The following is a 22,398-nucleotide window of genomic DNA, read 5'->3' as shown; positions in this document are numbered from 1 at the left end:
ACCGCTACACACCCACATACAGGGAGTGCAGAATTATTAGGCAAATGAGTATTTTGTCCACAGCATCATCTTCATGCATGTTGTCTTACTCCAAGCTGTATCGGCTCGAAAGCCTACTACCAATTAAGCATATTAGGTGATGTGCATCTCTGTAATGAGAAGGGGTGTGGTCTAATGACATCAACACCCTATATCAGGTGTGCATAATTATTAGGCAACGTCCTTTCCTTTGGCAAAATGGGTCAAAAGAAGGACTGGACAGGCTCAGAAAAGTCAAAAATAGTGAGATATCTTGCAGAGGGATGCAGCAGTCTCAAAATTGCAAAGCGTCTGAAGCGTGATCATCGAACAATCAAGCGTTTCATTCAAAATAGTCAACAGGGTCGCAAGAAGCGTGTGGAAAAACCAAGGCGCAAAATAACTGCCCATGAACTGAGAAAAGTCAAGCGTGCAGCTGCCAAGATGCCACTTGCCACCAGTTTGGCCATATTTCAGAGCTGCAACATCACTGGAGTGCCCAAAAGCACAAGGTGTGCAATACTCAGAGACATGGCCAAGGTAAGAAAGGCTGAAAGACGACCACCACTGAACAAGACACACAAGCTGAAACGTCAAGACTGGGCCAAGAAATATCTCAAGACTGATTTTTCTAAGGTTTTATGGACTGATGAAATGAGAGTGAGTCTTGATGGGCCAGATGGATGGGCCCGTGGCTGGATTGGTAAAGGGCAGAGAGCTCCAGTCCGACTCAGACGCCAGCAAGGTGGAGGTGGAGTACTGGTTTGGGCTGGTATCATCAAAGATGAGCTTGTGGGGCCTTTTCGGGTTGAGGATGGAGTCAAGCTCAACTCCCAGTCCTACTGCCAGTTTCTGGAAGACACCTTCTTCAAGCAGTGGTACAGGAAGAAGTCTGCATCCTTCAAGAAAAACATGATTTTCATGCAGGACAATGCTCCATCACACGCGTCCAAGTACTCCACAGCGTGGCTGGCAAGAAAGGGTATGAAAGAAGAAAAACTAATGACATGGCCTCCTTGTTCACCTGATCTGAACCCCATTGAGAACCTGTGGTCCATCATCAAATGTGAGATTTACAAGGAGGGAAAACAGTACACCTCTCTGAACAGTGTCTGGGAGGCTGTGGTTGCTGCTGCACGCAATGTTGATGGTGAACAGATCAAAACACTGACAGAATCCATGGATGGCAGGCTTTTGAGTGTCCTTGCAAAGAAAGGTGGCTATATTGGTCGCTGATTTGTTTTTGTTTTGTTTTTGAATGTCAGAAATGTATATTTGTGAATGTGGAGATGTTATATTGGTTTCACTGGTAAAAATAAATAATTGAAATGGGTATATATTTGTTTTTTGTTAAGTTGCCTAATAATTATGCGCAGTAATAGTCACCTGCACACACAGATATCCCCCTAAAATAGCTAAAACTAAAAACTACTTCCAAAAACATTCAGCTTTGATATTAATGAGTTTTTTGGGTTCATTGAGAACATGGTTGTTGTTCAATAATAAAATTATTCCTCAAAAATACAACTTGCCTAATAATTCTGCACTCCCTGTACACTGCTTTGCTAAAATGCCAGTATGAGCATCAGTAACATACCAAAACAACAATGCCTACATCAACCAAAATTTCCAAGACGCCAACAAAGAGGGAACGTAGCTACAAAGCTCACAGTAAGTCACAGCAGTTAATGGTCTACAGAGCTACCAGACCCAACTACCAAGCTAAATTTTCATAACACTATTTTAGTTAAACTTTGCAACTCCTGCTTTTCATACATTCAACAGTTACACTCTGCCACACCACAAGACTCGCCCAGCCATGTGTCCAGTCAGGCCACAAACCAACAAGACTAATATACCAGTGAAACACCAGCCACGGAGTTTATGCTTCCCAGCCCTAGTTATTTAGTACAAGATGATTTTAACCCTAGTCTTCAGACAGATACCTGTGGTGGGTATGTAACAAGTGCCACCTGGCAGTTTGATGCTCTCTGCCAGGTGATTGGCTGTTCACCTGTTTGTCCATGATTTGGACAGGGGGAACAGACTGTGGCAAGGTCAGCCTGATGGAATCGGTTCACCTCCAAATAGGGGAAAGCTGTGAGCTGACCCTGTGCAAGACTGGGGCAGAAAGACTTAAAAAGGTAAAGATCAAGAGCAGTAACTAATCATAATCTTAAAGATGTGTAAATAATTCTGGCAGTGTGGAAAGAAATAAGAAACCTGATGTCAGTAAACAGCATTTATAGATGAGAACATGAATATGTTGAGTCTAGTGTGGATGCTTGAAGGTGTAAATGTGAAACACAAACATGGAGTTAAGCCCAAAATGAGTCCTCCTCCTCTCTTGTAAACCACAAACTGAACAGTAATGTAACAACACTCACCTGTTCACTAAAGTAAAACGTCGCTACTTTCTGTCGAGAACAACTACCCGAGCACAGGTAACAGGGAGAGGGAGTAAACCTGTGGGGCCAGACGGAAACGCCTGATAGGACTGTAGTTTCCCGACAGTTCCCTCAGGCTCTTTTCTAATAATAACCAGTTTTTGTTTCCTCCAAGAGACCGCTCACTAGAAGCGATTGAATCAGAAAGGTTCAGGTTTGTTTATACCTGTAAGTCTGCAGTAGATGAATCATCTGTCCTTACAGCACATTTTCAGAGGAGACTGTTACAAGCCCAGGAGTTGATGTACTTTATTAGCTTCCTGTTCTGGTCAAATTGGACTTCATTGTTTATTTAGAGTACAGCAGAGCTGCAGAGAGCAAGTCAGGAGGATGTTACCTGTCAATAACCCAGCAGCAGCCCGTGTTTAGTTTTAATATTGTTACAAAGGAATGTAAATCAGCGATTTATTGGATTGTAAACTCTGTTTTATTGTTAGATTTACCTTTAGGTGAGAGGAAGAAAGTTATAAACTTTTCTAAAGCTTCTAAAGTAGCTTCTGCTTTGCCCAATTAATTGAATCATTAACTGTAATGAAAAGTAACAGTTAACAGGATTAATATCACTGTAAACATGGCTTGAATAGGATGGCTGCCACCACTCTGGGGTTTGTGTACCTGCTGATTGTGTGTCTGTGTGATTGCTTTCTGCCTGTAATACTTTAACAGCTTAAAGTAAATTCCACTGGCTTTATACAGTTAAGAGACTGAAACGCTGTGTGCAGCTGCTCCTCTCTTCTGCCTCAGATTCGATAACGAAAGTGTCCAACCCAATACTGGTGTCTTATATTAAAAACTGTGGTTTGACAACAAAGTCATCCAGTTAAATTGCTTCCAACATGCTGCTACAGGTAACGCTGTAGTGTGAACTCAGCTGAACTGAGGTATGAAAAAGTGAAAATTAAAGTGTTTGCAGCAGTATAACCTGTTAACTGCAAGGTGCTGCATGCGTGACATGGCTGGGGGCTGAAAGTCTGACTCTAGAAAACTTTGTATACTAGGGTCACATCAGAGGCAGCTAATACGGAGCCTAAAAATACAATTTAAAATGTATTATTTGTTATGATGTCTGTTATGAGCAGACAACACCGGTTCACCCTTGAGTATGGAGTCTTTTTATGCTTGAATAATTCAAAGAGTTTACAAAACAAGAAACTTCTCTGAAAATGGTCAGGTACAAGGATTGGACTGAAAATGAGTGAAAAAGCAACTAATAACCAAGACTTGACTCAAGACTTTTGCACAGCAATGTATGAGAAGGTGCGAGCATTTGTCACTGCTCATCGCAGTGACTGAGGATGGTGCTGGGTCTGATGAGCAGTGCGACGAGGTGGTGGCCCATGACACCATTAACAACCACCTATAACACAGTCATGAGATCGCACCTTGGAAGAGTCCCCACTCACACCTTGATCCACGTGACCTTGAACAAGGCGAAACAGCTTCATGAACTAGAAAGAGCTTCATTTCATTTCCATGATGGAGGACGGAAAACCTCCACAGAAAACTCAGGTCGTCTCATTTAGTGAATGTGTTGAATCAGGTCTAGAGAATTCACACAGACAGAAACACACAGGCAGCAGCTTTCTAAAGAACTATATTTACATAATACTCTTGTTTTACAGAGAACCATATCAAAAGTATAAAATACTTACAAAACATCCGCTGCAATATATAAAAATAACATCTATCTTCTCCAGATCATTAGGAAAGGCATACATACAAAAAATATATTTATAGACATTTACACAGAGCCTGTTTACAACATTTAACCCAGAAAACCCCGGGAGACCGAGCGAGGCTGGAAGTCAAAGGCGGGCCCAGGGATTGGCAGCGATTTGAATGGAAACACGAAACCATCCCCGAGCGACCGATCGGCGACAAAAACAGGAACAGCGCTGCCGCGAGGACACGCAAACATGGACAACAGTACAGTAGATAGGACGACCGGGTCACCGCTCCACTTTCAACGTGGCGACCCGGCCGGAGTTCCACCTTGCAGAGAACCGTCAGAATGGTTCATTCTGATTAACGCCGGCGGTGACAACTGTGTGGACACAACGGAAGATTCATCAAATGCAGATGACGCAGTTTGAAGTCTCTGAATGACAGGAACGCCAACGCCGCGTCCCCAGCACGGAGTCTGAGCAACCTGACCGAGCCCAACGACTGCAGGGATGTTTAGTTCACATTAAATTTCTAGCTTAAAACAAAGCGTCAAACTGTCACATGGAAATGTTTCGATTTTATTTTTATTTACTTTATATTTCTATGTTAAATCACATCCAGGTGAGAACAGTGGGATCTAAATCCCGAGGCCAAATTTTCTTGTACATATGAAGCAGGTGTAAGACGAGGGTGAAAACTATTTTTACTTGAATTCTGCCTTAAATAAAAGGACTGAAATTCTTCAGACTGGCAGGGCATTTTACTCTATCAGCCTTCAGACCACTGTCTGTCAGACCACACACAGGGCAAAATGTCCTCATTAAAGGGCACAAGTTTCCTGTGTTTTCCATGTTTTTCCGCTCAGAAACGCAGCTTTAGAGGAGGTGATGGATGATTTCTCTGCAGGTTCTCACCAGGCTGAATCACAGAATAACATTATGAGTGACTTAAAGGCATCGCGGTTCAGTGCGCCTGTTTGTTTGGACTCTGCGCATTCACCTGGAGGTTCAAGTACTGGACTCCGTGACAGAAACTTTCCGATTCCTGCTGCTCATTTCCCGGCGGCTTGTTATGTTTTTAAAGGACCATTTCTCTGTTTTTTCCCCCTCGATTTATGAAATCTGCCGGAATATCTGTGAGCCTCCAACAACCAGCTGGCCTCAAATTTAAAACATGACATTTCATAGGGGGAAAAAAGGCTCGATATACCAGCATCTCATTTACCTAAACAAAGAATGCGCTATTGTTAAGTTATTTAAATGTTTATGGAGAAAATAATTTCCCTACAGTATGAAAATCACCCGGCTCAAGCTGTAAAACCAGAAACAAACACATGTTGATTCAGTCCTAAAAATAAAAAAACAAAACAGACAACCAGCTGAACCCCCCCCCCCCCTAAAAAAAAACCAAACAAAAAAACAGAGGGATGGTCCTTTAATGTGACTTAATGCTAACGTGGCGGTCGAAGGCAGGGACTGCAGGTTCAGTAGTAATCTTACTGCTGTTTTTGTGCGTGCACACAGTTTGTTTGTGTTTACCGTTGACTCGTGTGCAGATGTTTAGATTTACACTCCTGGTGGAAGAGAACAGAAAGTCTCAGAAACCAGTTTAATCAGTTCAGGCTACTTCACAACAATCAGGAAACCTTCAGGCAAAGGATCACAAACACTTTCAGTCTTTATACGGGGAAAAATTAAACCGAGCTTCAACGCTCTGATTTCATTTCCTTTAAAGACAGCTGATCCAGTATCAGGTGGTGGGTTTTTCAGGCTTTGACCTGAATCTCGTCTGGCTGCTCTCGAAGCGCCAGTTAGTTCTTGTCCCGTTCATTAGCAGATATGCTCTGATGTTTATCACATAATGTCCTCCAAATGTGCAATAAAAGGTCGAACACCACACAGCAGCCAATGTTTGGCCCACACCTGACTCTGAAAATCAGCATCTGTCTCTGTTGTGCCAAAGTTAGCCCAGATTAGGCCCAAACACGCCTGCTGTGTGCTCATTTCATTCCATAAATTTAGAAAGTTTGAGGACAAAAGCTGATTAGTGCCATCCTGCAGGGACAACAGCAGCTTAAAAGAAGGTGGCAATCGTTTTAGAACCAATTCTTAATATTCATGTAAAAGTCCACTTTTTTTTTTTTTACTCCATAAAAACCCCAATCTGCATTTTAAAACTGGTTTTATTTGTATAGTGCATCCAAGTCCAGAATGGAAGCTCATGTCAGGACTGCAACAGTAATTTTTTTTAAATGTTTTTTTTGAGGACTTTTCTACCAGGAGTGTTTTTACACACCGAGCGCTTCGTTAATCTGCTTATCTGAACGGAGCCTTCGAGGACCGCGTGGAGATGTTAAACGACAATTTTCACTCAAAACGACAATACGATCAGTTTCATAGTGGACTATCCCATCACTCTTATTTTGAAAGGTCAGTCACTGCCCCAGCCGTTCCTGTCGTGTTTCCCACAGACTCGCTCAGCTGCTTTCCAGAGACTCCATCACCTCATCTCATATGGATGCCTGCGGATCACCGCTGATGTGGGCAGATGTTCTGAAGCTGCGGTGAGCTGGGAGGTCATTCCACCTTGAACCTGAAGCAGGTTTAGCGAGGTCACCGCGGCTTCAGAGCAAGAGGACAGCCAGCTGCAGTCCGAACAGTGGGATGAGGAACTTCCTGGAAAGGCAGCTGGTTTTCTTACTCTATTATTTAAATATTTATTGATCTAATGAAGAAAGTGTGGTGTTCCCACCCGTGAATTCAGTCTGATCTGTGGGAAACCCCGGAGGAGCTCAGCTGCACGGATCAGCTGACTCAGCTGAATTGCAGAGCATCCGAGCAGGAATGTGGCCGCTTACAGGAGCTCTGAACACTGTGTTTCTTCATCGTGCTGCAATGATTCAACGGCCAGTCTGTGTGTGTGCGGTGCTGACAGGCTTCTCTCTGACAGCGTGAGAACGTGACGCGGTCGCCAGCCTTCTGCGACTAACGCCAACACGTGGTGGCAGCAGGAAGTGGTCGGCGGCTCACTCTGCAGGCTTCGTGTGTGTGCGTGCGTGCGTGAGACTAGTGGTGGTTGGCGAGCAGTTCGTCCAGGTCGGCCATCCACTCCTGCGTGTTCTGTCCTTTCAGCAGCGAGTCCACCAGGTCGCTCTCCGCGGGGAAACTCCCCGACGCCACGTTGTATCCGAATGACACCTGATGCTGCTGCTGACTCACTGTTTGGCTCACCTGGTATCCTTGGTTACACTGTAGTCCCTGGCGACCGTTGCCTTGCGGCTGTCCGAACGCTGCCAGGTTGGGGAGTACGGCCTGGTTCTGGGGGCCCTGCTGCTGATTGGTCATTGGCTGGCCCTGTCTTTGGGGGTTGGGCAGTGCCCTCTGCTGGGGCGCTGCCATGTTTGTCTGCATCATTTGTTGTCCGGGATTCAGACCACCCATCGGACGTCCACCTGGGTTTCCGCCAAAGGGGGCGGAGCCGGATGGCATCTTGGGAATGCAAGGCTGCTGCTGCGGCGGCATGTGGAAGGCATTGGGGGGGCCGCTGAAGGACAGGCCTGCATTACTGGAAGGCGGCTGGTTGACAAGCTGCTGCTGCCAGGCGGTGCTCTGACCGCCCGGCATGCCGCCCCCCATGTTGCCCTGCATGGAGGCTGGGAGACGGGCAGCTCCGGCCACATGAGGCTGCTTCAACATAGCTGCATTGGGCGGCGTCTTCAGGTGCTGCTGCTGAGGCAGGAGGTTGTGCCCGTACGGAGCGCTCATGGTGGTGTTCAGAGACGTCTGGCGCTGCAGACTGGTTTGCTGGGCCAGGTGGTTGGGGTGCATGCTCATGGTGTTGTAGAGGACGTCCACGCCGGCTCCACCCCCCTGACTAATGTCAGCCTGACTCACTGTCGGGGGCGGGGCTACGCCACCTGCTGGACCACCACCCTGACCCATGTTCATGCTCATCATGCCCTGGTTCTGAGGGAACATACGGGACCCGGGGGCGGGGCCTCCCATGGAGCTGACACTGCCCATTGGCTGAGAGGAAGCTAAACAAAACCAGAAGAACAGAAGAAAACAACAATCAGGAAAACGTGCGTCAAAATCTTTTTTCAGAGTGGGCCACATAAGTGCGTCGCCCCAGTGAAGCTCCTTAGTCGCACATTTAATCCCTGAGATCTCGTAATAGAAAACATAAAAAGGATTTTGTTTGTCCCCGTAACTCTAACCCTGCTGGAGCTGAACCGCTGATCTGTTCAGCTACTTTCATTTCCCATTCAAATGAGCGGCATTTACACAGTCAGCCTGAACCCACAGAAACCAAACTCACTCTGGTTTCACTTGTCCAGGTATAAAACACAGCCGCTCGGAAACTTTTAGAACAAACACATTTTTAAAGATATTCACCATAAATCTGTGGTCTCATGTTAAATATGAATGAAGGTGAAACCTGTAAGAACGCAGGCTGTGTTTTTATTTCCATGAGGAAACTCGTCACTTTGGAGACCAGACGGTCACGAAATCCTGAACTTTGATAAAAACTCTGCTGGTTTTACAAGGTCCTGATTCTGGCTTCTCTGTTGGCTCCCTGAACGTTTTAGATGTCATTTTAATATTTAATCTTTTGTGTGCTACGACTTTCTGCAGTAACAGATCATACCATTTTTAACGGGCTTTATCCTAAGGCCGGAAAACAGAACGAACCTCTGCTGTGCGTCTCCATAAACTCTATCATATTGGAAGCTTCAGCCGCCCGAGCTGCAATCTTACGGTCTTTAACTGGTTAAGGTTTATGTTTGATGCCGAATTTGTTTGTTCTGTGTTTTTTTTAACTGGAATTTTCCCATTGGTCAATGATCAACTCTGCATTTTGAACCTTGAAATTATTCTTGAAAAAAAAAGAAGAAGCATGTTTTCAAAACATTTCATGGTCCGATCTTTCGAAGCACACGCACAACTTATACCCAAGTGTCGGCACTTTGATCCTCCTTCCTCCCGCGGATGAGGAAGGATACCAAACCAAAAAGTCCCATACCAATCCCATACCAAAAAGATGCAGAACACACATTCAAATAACTCCTACTTCCTGTTATGATTACTTAAGTGCTTTTTTGGTACTTAATAATTCTGCATTGGAAGGTGTCTGCTTCTTCTTATATTTTGTGGCCTTTGATTTTGTGATTCTGAACTGAATCACAAAGCATTCATTATGAAATAAATAAAGCAAAGTAATAAAAAAAAAAGTCCCAGGAAAGGCTGTGATCCTGCTCAGGAGCGTTTCATCTTTTTCCACCTTTTTCTTTCAAAAAAATTATCACTTTTTTGTCTTCTGTGTATTCTCCCTGAACAACCACATGGGGCAGTAATGAGCTCATTCCACATGTGAAGAAGCAGTGGGCAGTTTTTTAGAGTTGCAGCTCTGTCACAGAGGTATTCATGCCTGAGAGACCTGAGAAATGCATTGTGTGAACACTTCCTGTAGGCGTACCTGTAAACTGGTTGGCCGGCTGCTGTGGGTAAGGGTTCTGACTGGCCGTTGTTCCCGACTGGTCCTGGTACTGTGGAGGAGGTCGGGTCAGGTGTCGCTGCCGCTGCTTCTCCTACACAGACACATGGAGAGGGTTACTGTGTGGGCTTCAGATTTAGGACAGATGCGAGGTGTAACTCATTATCACGTGGCCACTGAAGGTGAGCAGTGCAATGACAATAACGGAATAAACTGACCCTCTCAGTGTTCAAGCAGGTTGGAAATGTTGGAATCACCTGCAGATGAGTCTTACCTGTTCGGCTAAAATCTGCTGCTGCCTCTGAATGTACTGCTGCTGTTTCTGTTGCTCCAGGATCTGCTGCTGATGATGTTGTTGCTGTTGTTTCCTCGCTGCTGCCTCTTTACTGGTCATGTACGCGTTACCGTGGTTACTCGGCATGGCGTTGTTTCCAGGCTTGGCCGTCATGGCGTTTGTGGGCCCCGGGCCGTGTGGAGGAGCGGGGTAGCCGTTCTGATCCTGCAGATGAAGTTTTGTGTTTTGTTACTGAAGAAGAAGCGACACTTTTTTTTCTCTGCTCTAAAAAAGCTTCATGTGACTTTGGTAACAGCGTCAGGCAGTTCTTCATGACTCCAGCGCAGAGCTGCTGTCGAGCAAAAAGTTTAACCAGAGCATCTCATAGGTTACCTGCTGCAGCGTTCTCGTTTAATAACTTCAACCACTTGTTGAGTGATCCTTCCATTCAGAAACTTACCGGTCTTGTCTGTATGAAAACAGACAACTGTTTTTCTTTGTAAAGTTCCTGATTTCAGATCTTTAAAGTGGTGAAGTTATACGGATATTTTTCAGTTGATTAATATTGTGTGTTCATTCGTCTGATTCTATGCTGGGATCATTTAGTGTGTCCTAAAGTCCTCTTGAAAACAATCTTTATATCTGAAATTATGGAACTTGTCTTAAATGATGTTCTTTCCTGACCAGCTGTCCTTGAACAGCACATTTTACTTTCAAGAATGAAATAAAAGCAAAATAAATTAAAATAAACTTCATCTTGGTTAAAACAACATTTACAGATTAAGTGGGACAGCTTTCAAATGTGATGATCAGAGGGTAGTGGTTCTGAAATCCTCACTAACTATAAATGTAATTTTAGTTTTTGACAACACTACTAATTGTTCATTTTTCACTGCACAGAATTTACCTGAAGGCCTGCTAGTGCCCCCTTGAGGCTGAGGAGGGAACTACAGGCTCATGATGGCTGAGAATGCACGGTGCACCCTGAGGGGGGAGCTACAGGAAAGGTTATTCCATTCAGGAAGACGTATCATTGAAATTAGCTGGGAATGTTCATCTTTGAACAAAATGCAGACAGACAGCATCGCAGGAACAGTGTGTCCTGTCTGCTGAGAGGAAAAGTACAGGCAGGAGCGGCTAAATTTAAATACACAGACAAGGACAGAGGGGGGGAGGGTGGGGGTATAAAGTATGAAAGGCTGCTTTGTCATGGCCTCCCTCCCTCCCTCTGTCCGTCCACCCCCCACCCCCCCCGCTCCCATGGGAGGGTTAGCAACCAGCTGCTCGACCCAAACAAACACTAACAAGCTGAACAAAAGGCTGCTGCCCGATTTTACCGCCCCCCCATCCCAATGAGGAATATGGGGGGGATTTAAGTTTTTCTGTCACTGTTGGCTCTAAATCAAGTTCGGATCACGTGTGATGGCTGTGTCTCGTGGGTGCTTCTCACCTGTGGGTGTGGCATATGAGGCCGGTAGGGCTTCTCTTTGCGGCACTGCTGCTGGATGAGTGAAAGCAGGCCCACCTTCTGGTTCTGGTTAGTGGGTCGCGGTGGTCCGGGCCCCGCCTCATAGTGCGACAGAGGTTTGGTGTTGTTGTAGTTCAGCATGACGGCCGGGGCCTGAGCACCTGTTGCCGGCGCGTGGCTGAGAGGCGGCCCTGAAGTCGGGTGACCCAGCATGTTGGGGTGTCCGGCGGAGCCCGGCATGAAGCTGCTGGCACCCGCCTTTGGAGAGGCCTTGTTGGGCTGACTGGATATCACCAGCTGCTTCTGGGCATTGGGATTGAAATCCTGTGAGTAAAGGGAGTTATTTGTGGATTTGTCCATACCAAATGCACTCGCTTGTGAGCTTTGAGAGGTATTGGGCATCTGGGACCATGGAGAGGGGTGGGTGGGGAACTTGGCTCCTGGCTGCTGCTGCTGCATATGTCTGTGGAGGTGCTGGACTCTCTGCTGCCGGACAGCCAGTTCCTGGAGCTGCTGGGCAGGGGACAAGTCTTTGGGCCCCTGAGGGAGGAGGTGGTTGGGTGGAGGCTGGATTTGCCTGGGAGGAGCAGGCTGGGAGGTGGAAAGAGCTGGGGAAGAGGCAGAGGAGGAGGCGACAGGGGAGCTAGTGGGATGAGGAGGAGCAGTCCCGGAAGGCGTGGATCTGACTTGGGGGGAGCCAGTGCGAGAATCCTGCTCGAAGACGGCAGAGGGTGGGGAAAACTCCGCCTTCACGCTCACCAAATCTGGAGGAAGTAAACCCTGGGAAGACTGTCCCCCCCCTCCTGCCCCTCCCCCGACAGCACCACCACCAACCTGAGTGGCTGCCAGTTCCAGAGGGTCTTTGCGGTCCTCAAAGCCATCGTTGAGGATCTCCTGGATGTCTTCGTAGTCCACAGGGAAGTTCAGCTCCTCCATCAGCTCTGTCCACTCCTGTTCGTTCAGTTCAGGGAACAGGCTGTTGTTGCCAACCGGGGGTGGCATGATGGGGAGGATGTCGTCTGGCTCCTGCTTCATCTCTTTCGGATGGAAGTCTGGACCCGGCTCTCTGCCACCGTCTCCCGACTCGCACATGGGCCCGTTAGAGTTGCTGATATCTGGCTTGGAGTCAAGCGGGGAACCGGCGGTAGCGCTGTTGTCCTGGCAGCCTTTCTGGCTCGACGGGAAGCTTTCATAACTGTTGACTTGTCCTCGCAGGTCAGGGGGACTGAGGCTCTCCAGCTTCCTCTTTAGAGTCTCCTGCAGTTGGAACGACAAAAAGAAGCATCAAGAGTTACTCAAAGCAAAACCCCAGACGGTTCAAACCTCAAAGTGAACCTCTGAGTTTAAAAAACAAACAAACACATAATTTACAAAACAAGGATTATTTATATCTGTAAAAAATACATTACTACATTTTATCTGACCCAGACCCAGCATGTTACACAGGGTCTGAATTCTGACCGGCTGACAAATCAAGTTTAAAAAAAAAAAAAAAAAAAAGTGCCACTTTGTTTGGGAAAATAAAACCTAAATCAACGAAAGGCTTTAAATAAAATATTCCAACACAAAGCTGAAAGAGGAGGGCAGGGGTGATTTGGGAATGACCAAGTTACCAAAACCTTTGTTGCACAAAAACAGGATATAACATAAATAATTGTCAATTGTCAAATTGATACTTTGTGGTGCATTAGAAACTGATACCCTGTTCAACTGCTTCTGTTTTTTGTGTAATTTGAATTCTTTCTCACTTTGGTATCATCACCATCAGTAGGCACACGCGCAGCTGAGCTGCAGGGGGTGTGCAGCAGAGAGACAGGTGCTGCTAAAATCACCGGCAGGCCGGCTTACATAAGGATATAAAGGGCAGTCGGCAGGTCTGACGGCTGCGTTCTGTCAGCAGCTCGACTCGCCCGATCGCAGCACGTCAGCTGATCCTCACACTACGCGATTGCCAAACGCTCTGAACACCTGAGGTACCCGTGATGACAAGCAAGCAGGTGGACACAAGCTCCAAAGTGCCTCCTGCTCTGGAAAGTCAAACAACAGTAGCGTCCCTAACAGATTTATTTAAAAAAAAAAAAAAAAAAAAAAAAAAAAAAAAGATCACACTGCTTTTAAAGGGGATTTTCTTCCTACAACAAGTCCTGGATCAAAACTTCACAGATGTAAAAGAGGCAGGGTTTAGCCTGCTCTGCACCCACTGGTCCAGCCTTTGCTTTCAGATGAGCAGCTTTGGCCTTCCTTTTCAAAAAAAAAAACCCCCAAAAACACGTCCTCGCCAAAAAATGCTGAGAATTTCCTGATTAGCCAGAGTGAAGCCAAAGTGGCAGCATCCAAACATTCAGAGCAGCTTATCTCTGACTCCTCAGCTCCTCCCGCGACCCTGACGCTTCTCCCGGAAGCTCTGAAAACAGTCTGAAGGCCTCACGTTCACCTGTGTGGGCATTAGGGCTGCCACGATTAGTCGACTAGTCACGATTACGTCGACTATCAAAATCGTCGACGACTGATTTAATAGTCGAGGCGTCGTTTGAAGCTTTGTAAGATCACAAAAGACGCAGGAATAAGTAGTAGGATTTATGAGTGTAATAACGGATTGAAACAGAAGATGGCAGCACTGCATGTACAAGGATGCCAGCTGCTGTTAAACCCCGAAGAAAAAGAAGCAGCTCTGTCCCAGAATTCATAGCGCAGCCCAGCTCAGTTTCCAACAATGGCGGCAGCTAGTTAGTTTTAATATTACTCTTTTTATTCTTTCTGGGTCACAAAATAAATGTTTAACATATTTTCAGGCGAGAATGCATCTGTGTAAACTTCAAACATCTGTTCAGTTTATCAAGACACCACATATTTTCAAAAGCGCTCCAACGTTTTCGGAGACGTCTGTTACCCACTAGCTCGTTAGCTAGCCGGGGGCAAGGCTCACTAGAGCCGGTGGGAACACCGGACTCCCGGCAAATCGTTTTCAAACCCACCGCCGCCTTTCGCTACTCAGGTTAAACATATACAAATCACTTAGATAACTTACAAATGTTATTTTTTGGATTTTTTTAGTATTTTATTTGTTCCTGAGTAAATCGGTTTGGCTGAGATTAAAGTTATAGTTTTTACACAGCTGAATAAACGTCAAGCAGACAGCTGATTATCAGAAGTGTGAGATGCTCCAGAATATACTCCGTTGTCCTGTTATATTTTAGATAGCAACGAGTTTATTAAACTCCACCGAAACAATCTGCAAATTTGATTAAAATTTAAGAAACTATCATCACGTCTTTAATTTTAGTTAGCACCTTAAACACTTAAAGCTGTAAGCTAATGATAGTTATATAAGAGCAGATGCATGCTGGTGCAATAAGCTGTACGTTTTACGTCCAATGAATGCATGATCTGATTAGTCAACTAATCGCAAAAATAATCGGTGACTAGTCGACTATCAAAACAATCGTTTGTGGCAGCCCTAGTGGGCATGCCAACACTCTCGGTTGGTCATGGCATTTGAGGTGTGTGGCGGCATGTAGGGCTGCTCAATTAATCTAATTTTAATCACGATTACGATCTGGGCTTTCAACGATCATTAAAAATGACTGAGCCGATTATTAGCCCCTCCCTCATTTATCCGCGACACCTTAAAGGCCGGTCCGTGAAAATATTGTCGGGCATAAACCGGTCCGTGGCGCAAAAAAGGTTGGAGACCGCTGATTAAGAGGACCCGAGGGAAGCTCGGAAAGCTAAGCAGAAGTTATTTGGAGAGTGACTGCCGTTGGTTGAAAAGAGAGTTAAAAAAAAAAAAAAAACTTCAGTGGTGTTGCACACTATTTTATATTATTTTTTTAAAGTCATTGTTAACCCTTTAAAGCCGGTCAGAGCAGCATGCTCCGTTTTGCGTAACTATTGTTAAATCCCTGTAGAACCTGAACCGTGTAAGCTAGCGCAATAATTTGTTTTGCATATGAAACCGGAGGAGTTGTACTTACATCTGATGCCATCAGCTTGTCCTCGGTCACGGTTTCGTTCCACATATAGCTTTGCAAAAATTGCATAAAAAGCACTTGCAGGAACAAAAACATAATATTCCAGAAACACGCTTTGCCGTTCCTATCAGCTGTTCGTAACACTTCCCACAGTGAAATGATGCACATGCTGTTTTCTTTGCAAATTTGCATCATAGGATTGTTTTTTGTTTTTCCTGCAGTATATAAAAATTGCTGTATCTCCAAAATAAAACTATGAAGACACTCAAAATAAATTTCCTGTGGTGGGAAACTATTTTTTGCAACTTTATTGTATTTAAAGTTTTGAGGGATAAACCTCTTAAATTTCTCCAAGTAGAAATATATGTAAACAAAACAAAAGCGATTTTCAATTTTTTTTGTAGTTTATTGCACTTTTTTGCAATTTATGTAATTACTATGGACTTAATGCATACATATTATTAAAATATGGGCTATAACAGTTGTATTGATGTATAGCAACTTGAAATGCTCCCACAAATGGCACTACAGCATGTAAAAAAATAATATAAGCTCTGGTGGACTTTGTTCTATAGTAGGTCTTAAAGGGTTAAATAAATATCGTCAAATAATCGTGATCTCAATTTCAGTGAAAATAATCGTGATTATCATTTTTGCCATAATCGAGCAGCCCTAGCGGCATGTGTGTGCATCAGAATCTGAACACAGATAAGTTTCAGTTTCCTTTAGTCACGTTCGCCCACACACTCCCTCTGTTTATAAAACTCATGATGCCTTCACTGGTGTCCGAGTCAGACAGGCTTAACATTTTTTTTTTTTTAAAGGCAACCATTTTCAGTTAATGGTTTTTATTCTTAGATTCTTCTGAGTAACTCTGCATGACCCTCAGTTCATAATAATCCTTCTTTGTCTAACACGAGCCTCTGTGAAGCTCATTAGTCCAAAATAAGATGCTTTAGCCCCTCCCCCTTTGGGAAAACTTCTTCCGTTTGGCAGGTGGGTGAGAGCGTATGCCCTCTCTGACATCATACCAATCAAAGTGTAAAACAAAACAAAACTGAAATCTACTAAACTGATACCTGAACTTCTGAATGACACATTTTGCCTCATTTACAGTTACTCTGCTCTGATCAGCTGACCAAACAAAGCACCTGTCGTACCGCAGGTGTACAAGTTTTTATGTTTCTGATGCTAATAAGATGACCATGTGAACGCCTTTAAAACCTGAAATACAGGTCCCACTCCACCCATGTTGCTATGGTTACAGACCTGGAGTGAGACTAACGAGAGTCCTTTCAATGAGACAGCCTCAACTGTCAGGTAACGGAGTGATATAACAACACATGCTGACATTACAAATAACAGAAAGTCATCATTGTGCTCCTGGGCACAGACTCAAACTGCTTCTTTTAAACACAAATCTACGTCCCACCCTCTGACCTTCGTAACTAACAGTAACACTGCTGAAACTCTTGGGACGGTCATGGCCACTCTGTGCATTTTTTCTGAGAGAAAATGACTGTTTCCAAATATTTACGGGGTGATTCATCCTGGAATTTTTTGACTCAGCCTTTGCCACAAAATTCCGGACTATGGGCCCCATTTCTGTCGGCCTGCAAGTGTTTTAAGGGGAGAAATCCTGACTTCACAGAGTAACCACTTTAAACAGGTTCACTGGAGTTTGGTTTGTCCACAGTCAGCTGTTCATCAGGCTGGCCAACATACTCTAGGTGAAACCATCCACAGCTCGCTTTCTACTTTTAGATCACTGACGATGTGACAGCCCTACAGCTTCTGCTCCATCATCATCATTATTACCATTATTGTTATTATTATTGTTATTATTGCAGATGAATTGCTTTTTTGGGCAAAAAATGCTTGACAATTTTTTTTTTTTTTTTTTTAAATCAGGAGTGGTGAAAAATGTACTTTTTTTAAATGGGTGATATCACTGTGTGATAAACACAGTTTTATTGTTTGGTTTAAATATGACAAAGAGCAACATGACATGCAATTACTGTATGTTCTCTGACACCACATACATGACACAGGAAGGAAGGAGGGAAGGACAACTAAAGGTTTGTGTGACAGCCAATTAGAATACGATGCTCAGAACCCACAGGAAAGGCTTCGAGCACAGAACACTTTCAGGTGCTGCTCCTGCTCGTTAACTGACGGACAGAAAAACGCTCAGAGGATGCGATTACACTGAAACATCAGTTCCTCTCTGACTCAGACTCTTATCAGCCAATGTGTTGTGAAAACACTCAGTTTCACTCAAAACTTCTACACGCACACTCGGTGACATCAGGGGGAGCCAGTTGTAGCCCCGCCTCCTCCCAGCCTTTGCTGAGCGAGGCATTTCCTAACAGCGGGAGTTTCCTCTGTGATGAGTCAGCAGTTGGGGGGGGGGGGGGGGTTCTGCTCACACTGAGTCACCTCTCAGGGCTTTCGGGCCGCCTCACATTAATGTATGAGGAAATATGAGAACACACACCCCGAGCCTCTACCGCAGCGTCACACCTTATTGATCCTGCATGTAAGCGATCAGCTGCAGGAAACTTCTAAGTGACTAAAACCTCCTCTTCATTTCATCTAACCAGAAAACGGCTGACTGACAGGAAAACAAAAACTACACTGCTGTTTGTTCTCAGGAAGCTCATCTGATCTAAACCCTTCAAAAATCTTTCAGAAGAACAAATTTATTCCATCATCCACAGGCATTTTTAATTCAGCTCGAAATTACTGCAGAAAATGCAAATGGTCAAAGGTCAGAGCTGAGAGGTGCCTGGATTTTCAGAGGCACTGAACAGAGAAGTTTGTCAAAGCGACCACAGGCAAACTTAGGGGAAACACGTCACATGACCACACAGCAACGCCACAACACACACACAAACACTCGAGTGCAAGCGGCTTCACTGATCAGCAGCTTTGTCGTGGTCTCATGTTATTGATTTGGAATTTATCAATGGCGGTGATTAGAACAGACTGATTAACTCGGGTATTACACCTAGTGAGTGATTTCAGAGGGGGTGAGGCTTGAAACACTGGCTCATTCTCAGCGCCTTAATCAATAAACTGATCAGCTGGGTATACTGTCTTTCAGCCACACCCGCCCATCATGAAGAAGCAGCTGTTATCCCAAAAGAATGTGTTTCACACCTGTAGGCTTCTTCCAGTTACTTCATTTCACAATAAATGTCCTTGTTTTATGTACTGCTGATTGGCAGATTTCATGATGTAACAAAAAACAAGGTTTCTAAAAGAAAAAATACAGTGAATCATTCATTCATTAAATTTTGGAAACAAGTTCTTTTAAAAAAATCTTACTAAAAAGAGTTGGACTTAACTGCGTTTTTGGTGTTAAACACCAATTAAAATAATGTTTGCAGGGATCTAATGAACATGTCAGGAAGTGATGCAGTCCCTGGCTAACTATGCTTATAAAAACGTGTGGAATGACACTGGTGGATGAATAAAGACTCTTCAGTATCAGTGCTGTTGTCTCTTGTTTGGACCCTCCAGCTGCTTATGTTGATTTTTATGAAACCTGTGGGTGTGCTCACTCACCAGGGTGCTGCTCCTGCTCTGCTCCCCCGTCGTCACCCCGCTCTCCCCGTGCTCCCCGCCGGTTCCTCCTCCGCCTCCGGGCGCTCTCTGCCCGGCCTGATCGCCGCTGGGCTGGTGCTGCCGGTGCTTGTTGGACCGCTTGGCTTTGGACTGCAGGCAGCGCTGGTGCAGGGCGTAGGTCTGTTGCCGGTCCATCTCCTGCCGCTCCATCATCGCGGCCAAGTAGCGCTCCTCGCAGTTGTTGTGATGCTGCCGGAACTGCTCGATCCTCCGGCGGAGCCGCTCCATCACCTCGCTGCGTCGCGGTGTAACAAAATCCGCCATCATCAATAAAGCCTTGCAGTAAACTCCCGGCTCAGGTTTCGTCCATATATTGCTGAATCTGGCGTCTACACCCCCCCTCACTCTTTACAAAGACTCCGGTGCTGGCTCCATGGAGGCGGCCTTTGTGCTGCTAACGGCCTTCAGTCACACTCACTGCCGGAGAGGAGAGGTCAGGTTTTTGGGGGCAGCACCATCCAGCCTCCTCGTCTACCTGGTCTTGTGTACAACAGCTCGTTTAATTAGCTGTGTAAAGCTACCGGAGTCCTGCTAGAGCCTATCTGGTCCTCCCTTTACTCCCCGAGCTGCCCCTGTCCTTTGCTCCTGATCATTTATACCCCAGTCTGAGAGACAGGCTGCTGCCTTCAAACTCACTCCCGCTGGGCTAACTTCGGCTAGCGCATTCCTCCACTCTAAATCAAAGTAGGAGCCTAAAATCCTCCCACCCCACCCCCAGAAAATGAGTTAAGCAGAACCTGGTCTGGAGCTAGCCTCCGTCTCCTCGTCCACCTGCCCGTTACCGGCGGTGCTCCGCTCCCGACAGCCTCCTAACGGCTCCACAACGCCCCTCAAACTTTATTCTCCTCGGCTGATGGAGGTTAGCTCGGGTAGCATGGGATTAGCTGGCTGGCTAACAACTTGTCAGCTAATGGAAATAAAACTTCACGCGCTTGAAAACAAACTGCCAGACTTTCAGGACATCTGAAGCACAGTTAGAGTTAAAGTCACTTACTGTGAGAGTGCTGCTGTCCGCTCTCCTACAGCATCTGTCCCAGCATCTGTCCTCCGAACAGCTGATCCTCCCGCTAGCCGTTAGCCGCTAGCTACTAACGCTGTTTGGGGTTCGGCTAGCTAGCAAGATAGCTAGCCTGAAACGTTTAAATGAACCATCATACTTTAAAACTATCTCCCCAGAGTTACACCCAAGGATAATCTTTCCCTCGGCTGAGCCCACGTCCGAGATGAACTGTTTGGGAGCGAATTCCTGGGAAACAGTGGGATAAGAGTCCCTCTGCGCCTCTTCTATTGTTTTCCAAAGAACAAGTTACACCGCCGCCATCTTGAAAACTTTCTCTTTTTCCCCTCCTTCATCTGCGTTACAGGAATGTCCCCGCCTTTTCCGGTGACGGACAGTAGAAACAGCCAATCAGAAGATGAGACTGAGTGTTTAAATCAATGACTGTAGAACAATACATAACAAACACACACGCGCACAGAGTGTACGATCGGTAAATCTGTTCAAGGGAGGGTTATTGGGTTATTGTACCACAAAAAAACAAACAAAAAGAAATCCAAAACAAATAAACTCAAATAAATTCACTTTTTGAATATTAATTTAACATGAATATAATTTTTTTTTAATTATGAAAACCACTGGCAGCTAATTTTACTGGCAGCAGGTTAAACACTCATCAGCAGTTTGACCGCCACAATAAAGATTATTTGGGGTCATTAGCGGCCCCTGAAGGACACTACTGGGGCCAGTATTCCTGCCTCCCCCCTCAGAAAAAAATTAATTAATTAATTAATTAATTAATTAATAAATCATAGATTAGGAAAAATACAAAAATAAATACATTAATTAATACTATGCAAGAGTTACATAGAAATTAACATAGAAAAAGAAGCCAAAAAATAGAAAAAACCAAGGTTGGACATACAAAAATACATTAAACTATAAATTAGAAAGAATAATATAGATATATAGCCCCCGTGAGAAATGGCACGCAGGGGTAAGTATACTTGTAGAGGGTGTCTGGTTCAGTGGTCATAGGATCTAATCTCTGCTTTTTTGCACATGATGTGATTCTATCAGCTTCATGAAGTGGTATCCCCCAGCTCGCAGCCGTGGAAACGAGAATTAGCGTTATTCAAGAGTAGCTTTGCATGATTTACGGTTCATAATAATCCTTCATCTCATACCAGGACTGCCCTGCAGTTCAGCCTCAGTTTGACACAAACTGACTTTATGATTGGCTGCTTTAAGAGAAGACAAATGTTAGATTCATAAGAAAAAATGGGGCTAAGTTTACATGAAAAAAAGTGGGGGGAAAAGTTAATTTGAGGGGAAAAAGTTAATTTCAAATAGATAAAAATACTGTTAGAGATGGCATGTTTATTTATGAGCTAAAAGAAGAAAAGCACAATAGTAAATAACCACGCTGCTGCCTCTGCTTCTGTTTCCATTTGATGTTTTTATTAATCAAATCGAGTGTTGACCACGTGTCCGCTCACACATAAACACAGAGCAGGCTCCATTATCACAGTATTTCCATTGAAAGCTGGAGCTTCCTGTCAGCAGGTCCACTCAGCGTGGATGTGGGGACGGCGGCCGGGCCAACCGTTAGTACAAACACAGAACAAAATAAAAAGCAGAGTTACAGAGGCAGAGTCTCCCCCGCAGGTACAGTGTTCAGTCTACAGTCTGTTAGCGAGGCAGCTTCAACAACGCCGTGAACAACGTCATCGTGCCTAAACAACAGCATCTTCACGGCCACTACAAGCAGCAGAGCCAGCAAAATCATCCTACGAGGAAGAGGAGATGGTCGCCTGACACAAACTTTCAACACTTGCCATAAACCACCAGGCAATCACAAGCAGCCTGTCCCGACTGAAAAAAGGATCAGGCTCAGGATTCACACTGGAATCATTTTCCACCTGCTGATCGCTTCAGTTTCACCTCAGACGGGAAAAAAAACAAAAGAAAAACAAAAGGTCCTGCAGGAAGATTAGCACATAAACAGGTGATCAAGGGTTTGAGAGCATCAATAAGTTTCACAGATATTTGAAATCATTGTTACCTGCCAGGCACTTTTATTTTGGCAGTGGAAAGGAAAATATAAAAAGAGTGAAGGTTAAAGTCTGTAAAATTCAGATTTGACTGAATGAACAATAACGATTTATAATCAGAATAGTCAAAAATTACAGCAAATGATTTGATTTGAAGCATTATTAGTGAGAAAATAAATCCGGGTTGTTCTGTGATTCCCATTGATCCACCCAAACTCTGATAATCACACAAACCAAAGATGGAGTTTCTCCTTCTTTATGAAGTTTGATTTTCCACCAACAGCATTACCTCTGACACCTGCTTCATATAAGATGACTTCAGGCTCAAAAGAGAATCAAGTTAGAAAATGAAAAACAACTTTTAAATTTATTGATTTTGTG

At 44.8% G+C, this 22,398-nt stretch overlaps 1 protein-coding gene and 1 non-coding gene across 4 annotated transcripts; both read right to left on the bottom strand.

The window, feature by feature from the left end:
• Positions 1–6,368: 6,368 nt before the first annotated feature.
• Positions 6,369–20,299, bottom strand: maml1 (mastermind-like transcriptional coactivator 1). Of its 3 annotated transcripts, none has more exons than XM_085417696.1 (6): positions 19,961–20,299; positions 18,907–19,383; positions 11,348–12,622; positions 9,898–10,122; positions 9,606–9,717; positions 6,369–8,166 (listed from the first exon to the last, which is right to left on the bottom strand). In XM_085417696.1, the coding sequence occupies exons 2-6, from the start codon at positions 19,231–19,233 to the stop codon at positions 7,196–7,198; spliced, it is 2,910 nt and encodes a 969-aa protein (XP_085273822.1). In that variant the 5' UTR covers positions 19,234–19,383; positions 19,961–20,299; the 3' UTR covers positions 6,369–7,195. The 3 variants fall into 3 exon arrangements, with proteins under 3 accessions (XP_085273822.1, XP_085273832.1, XP_085273812.1); XM_085417706.1 differs by having other exon boundaries at positions 18,907–19,201; XM_085417686.1 differs by lacking the exon at positions 19,961–20,299 and having other exon boundaries at positions 18,907–19,951.
• LOC146677015 (small nucleolar RNA SNORD36) lies at positions 17,980–18,056 on the bottom strand. The gene has a single exon (XR_014907873.1). It is a non-coding gene; the product is annotated as a small nucleolar RNA SNORD36 (small nucleolar RNA).
• Positions 20,300–22,398: the final 2,099 nt, after the last annotated feature.

This window comes from Rhamphochromis longiceps, linkage group LG2 (assembly GCF_057381845.1).
Source record: "Rhamphochromis longiceps isolate RC_006_pf linkage group LG2, R_longiceps_female_GT1.1, whole genome shotgun sequence".
NCBI lineage: Eukaryota > Metazoa > Chordata > Actinopteri > Cichliformes > Cichlidae > Rhamphochromis > Rhamphochromis longiceps.
Note: the sequence above shows the minus strand (reverse complement) of the source record. Positions and strands in the feature narration are given on the sequence as shown.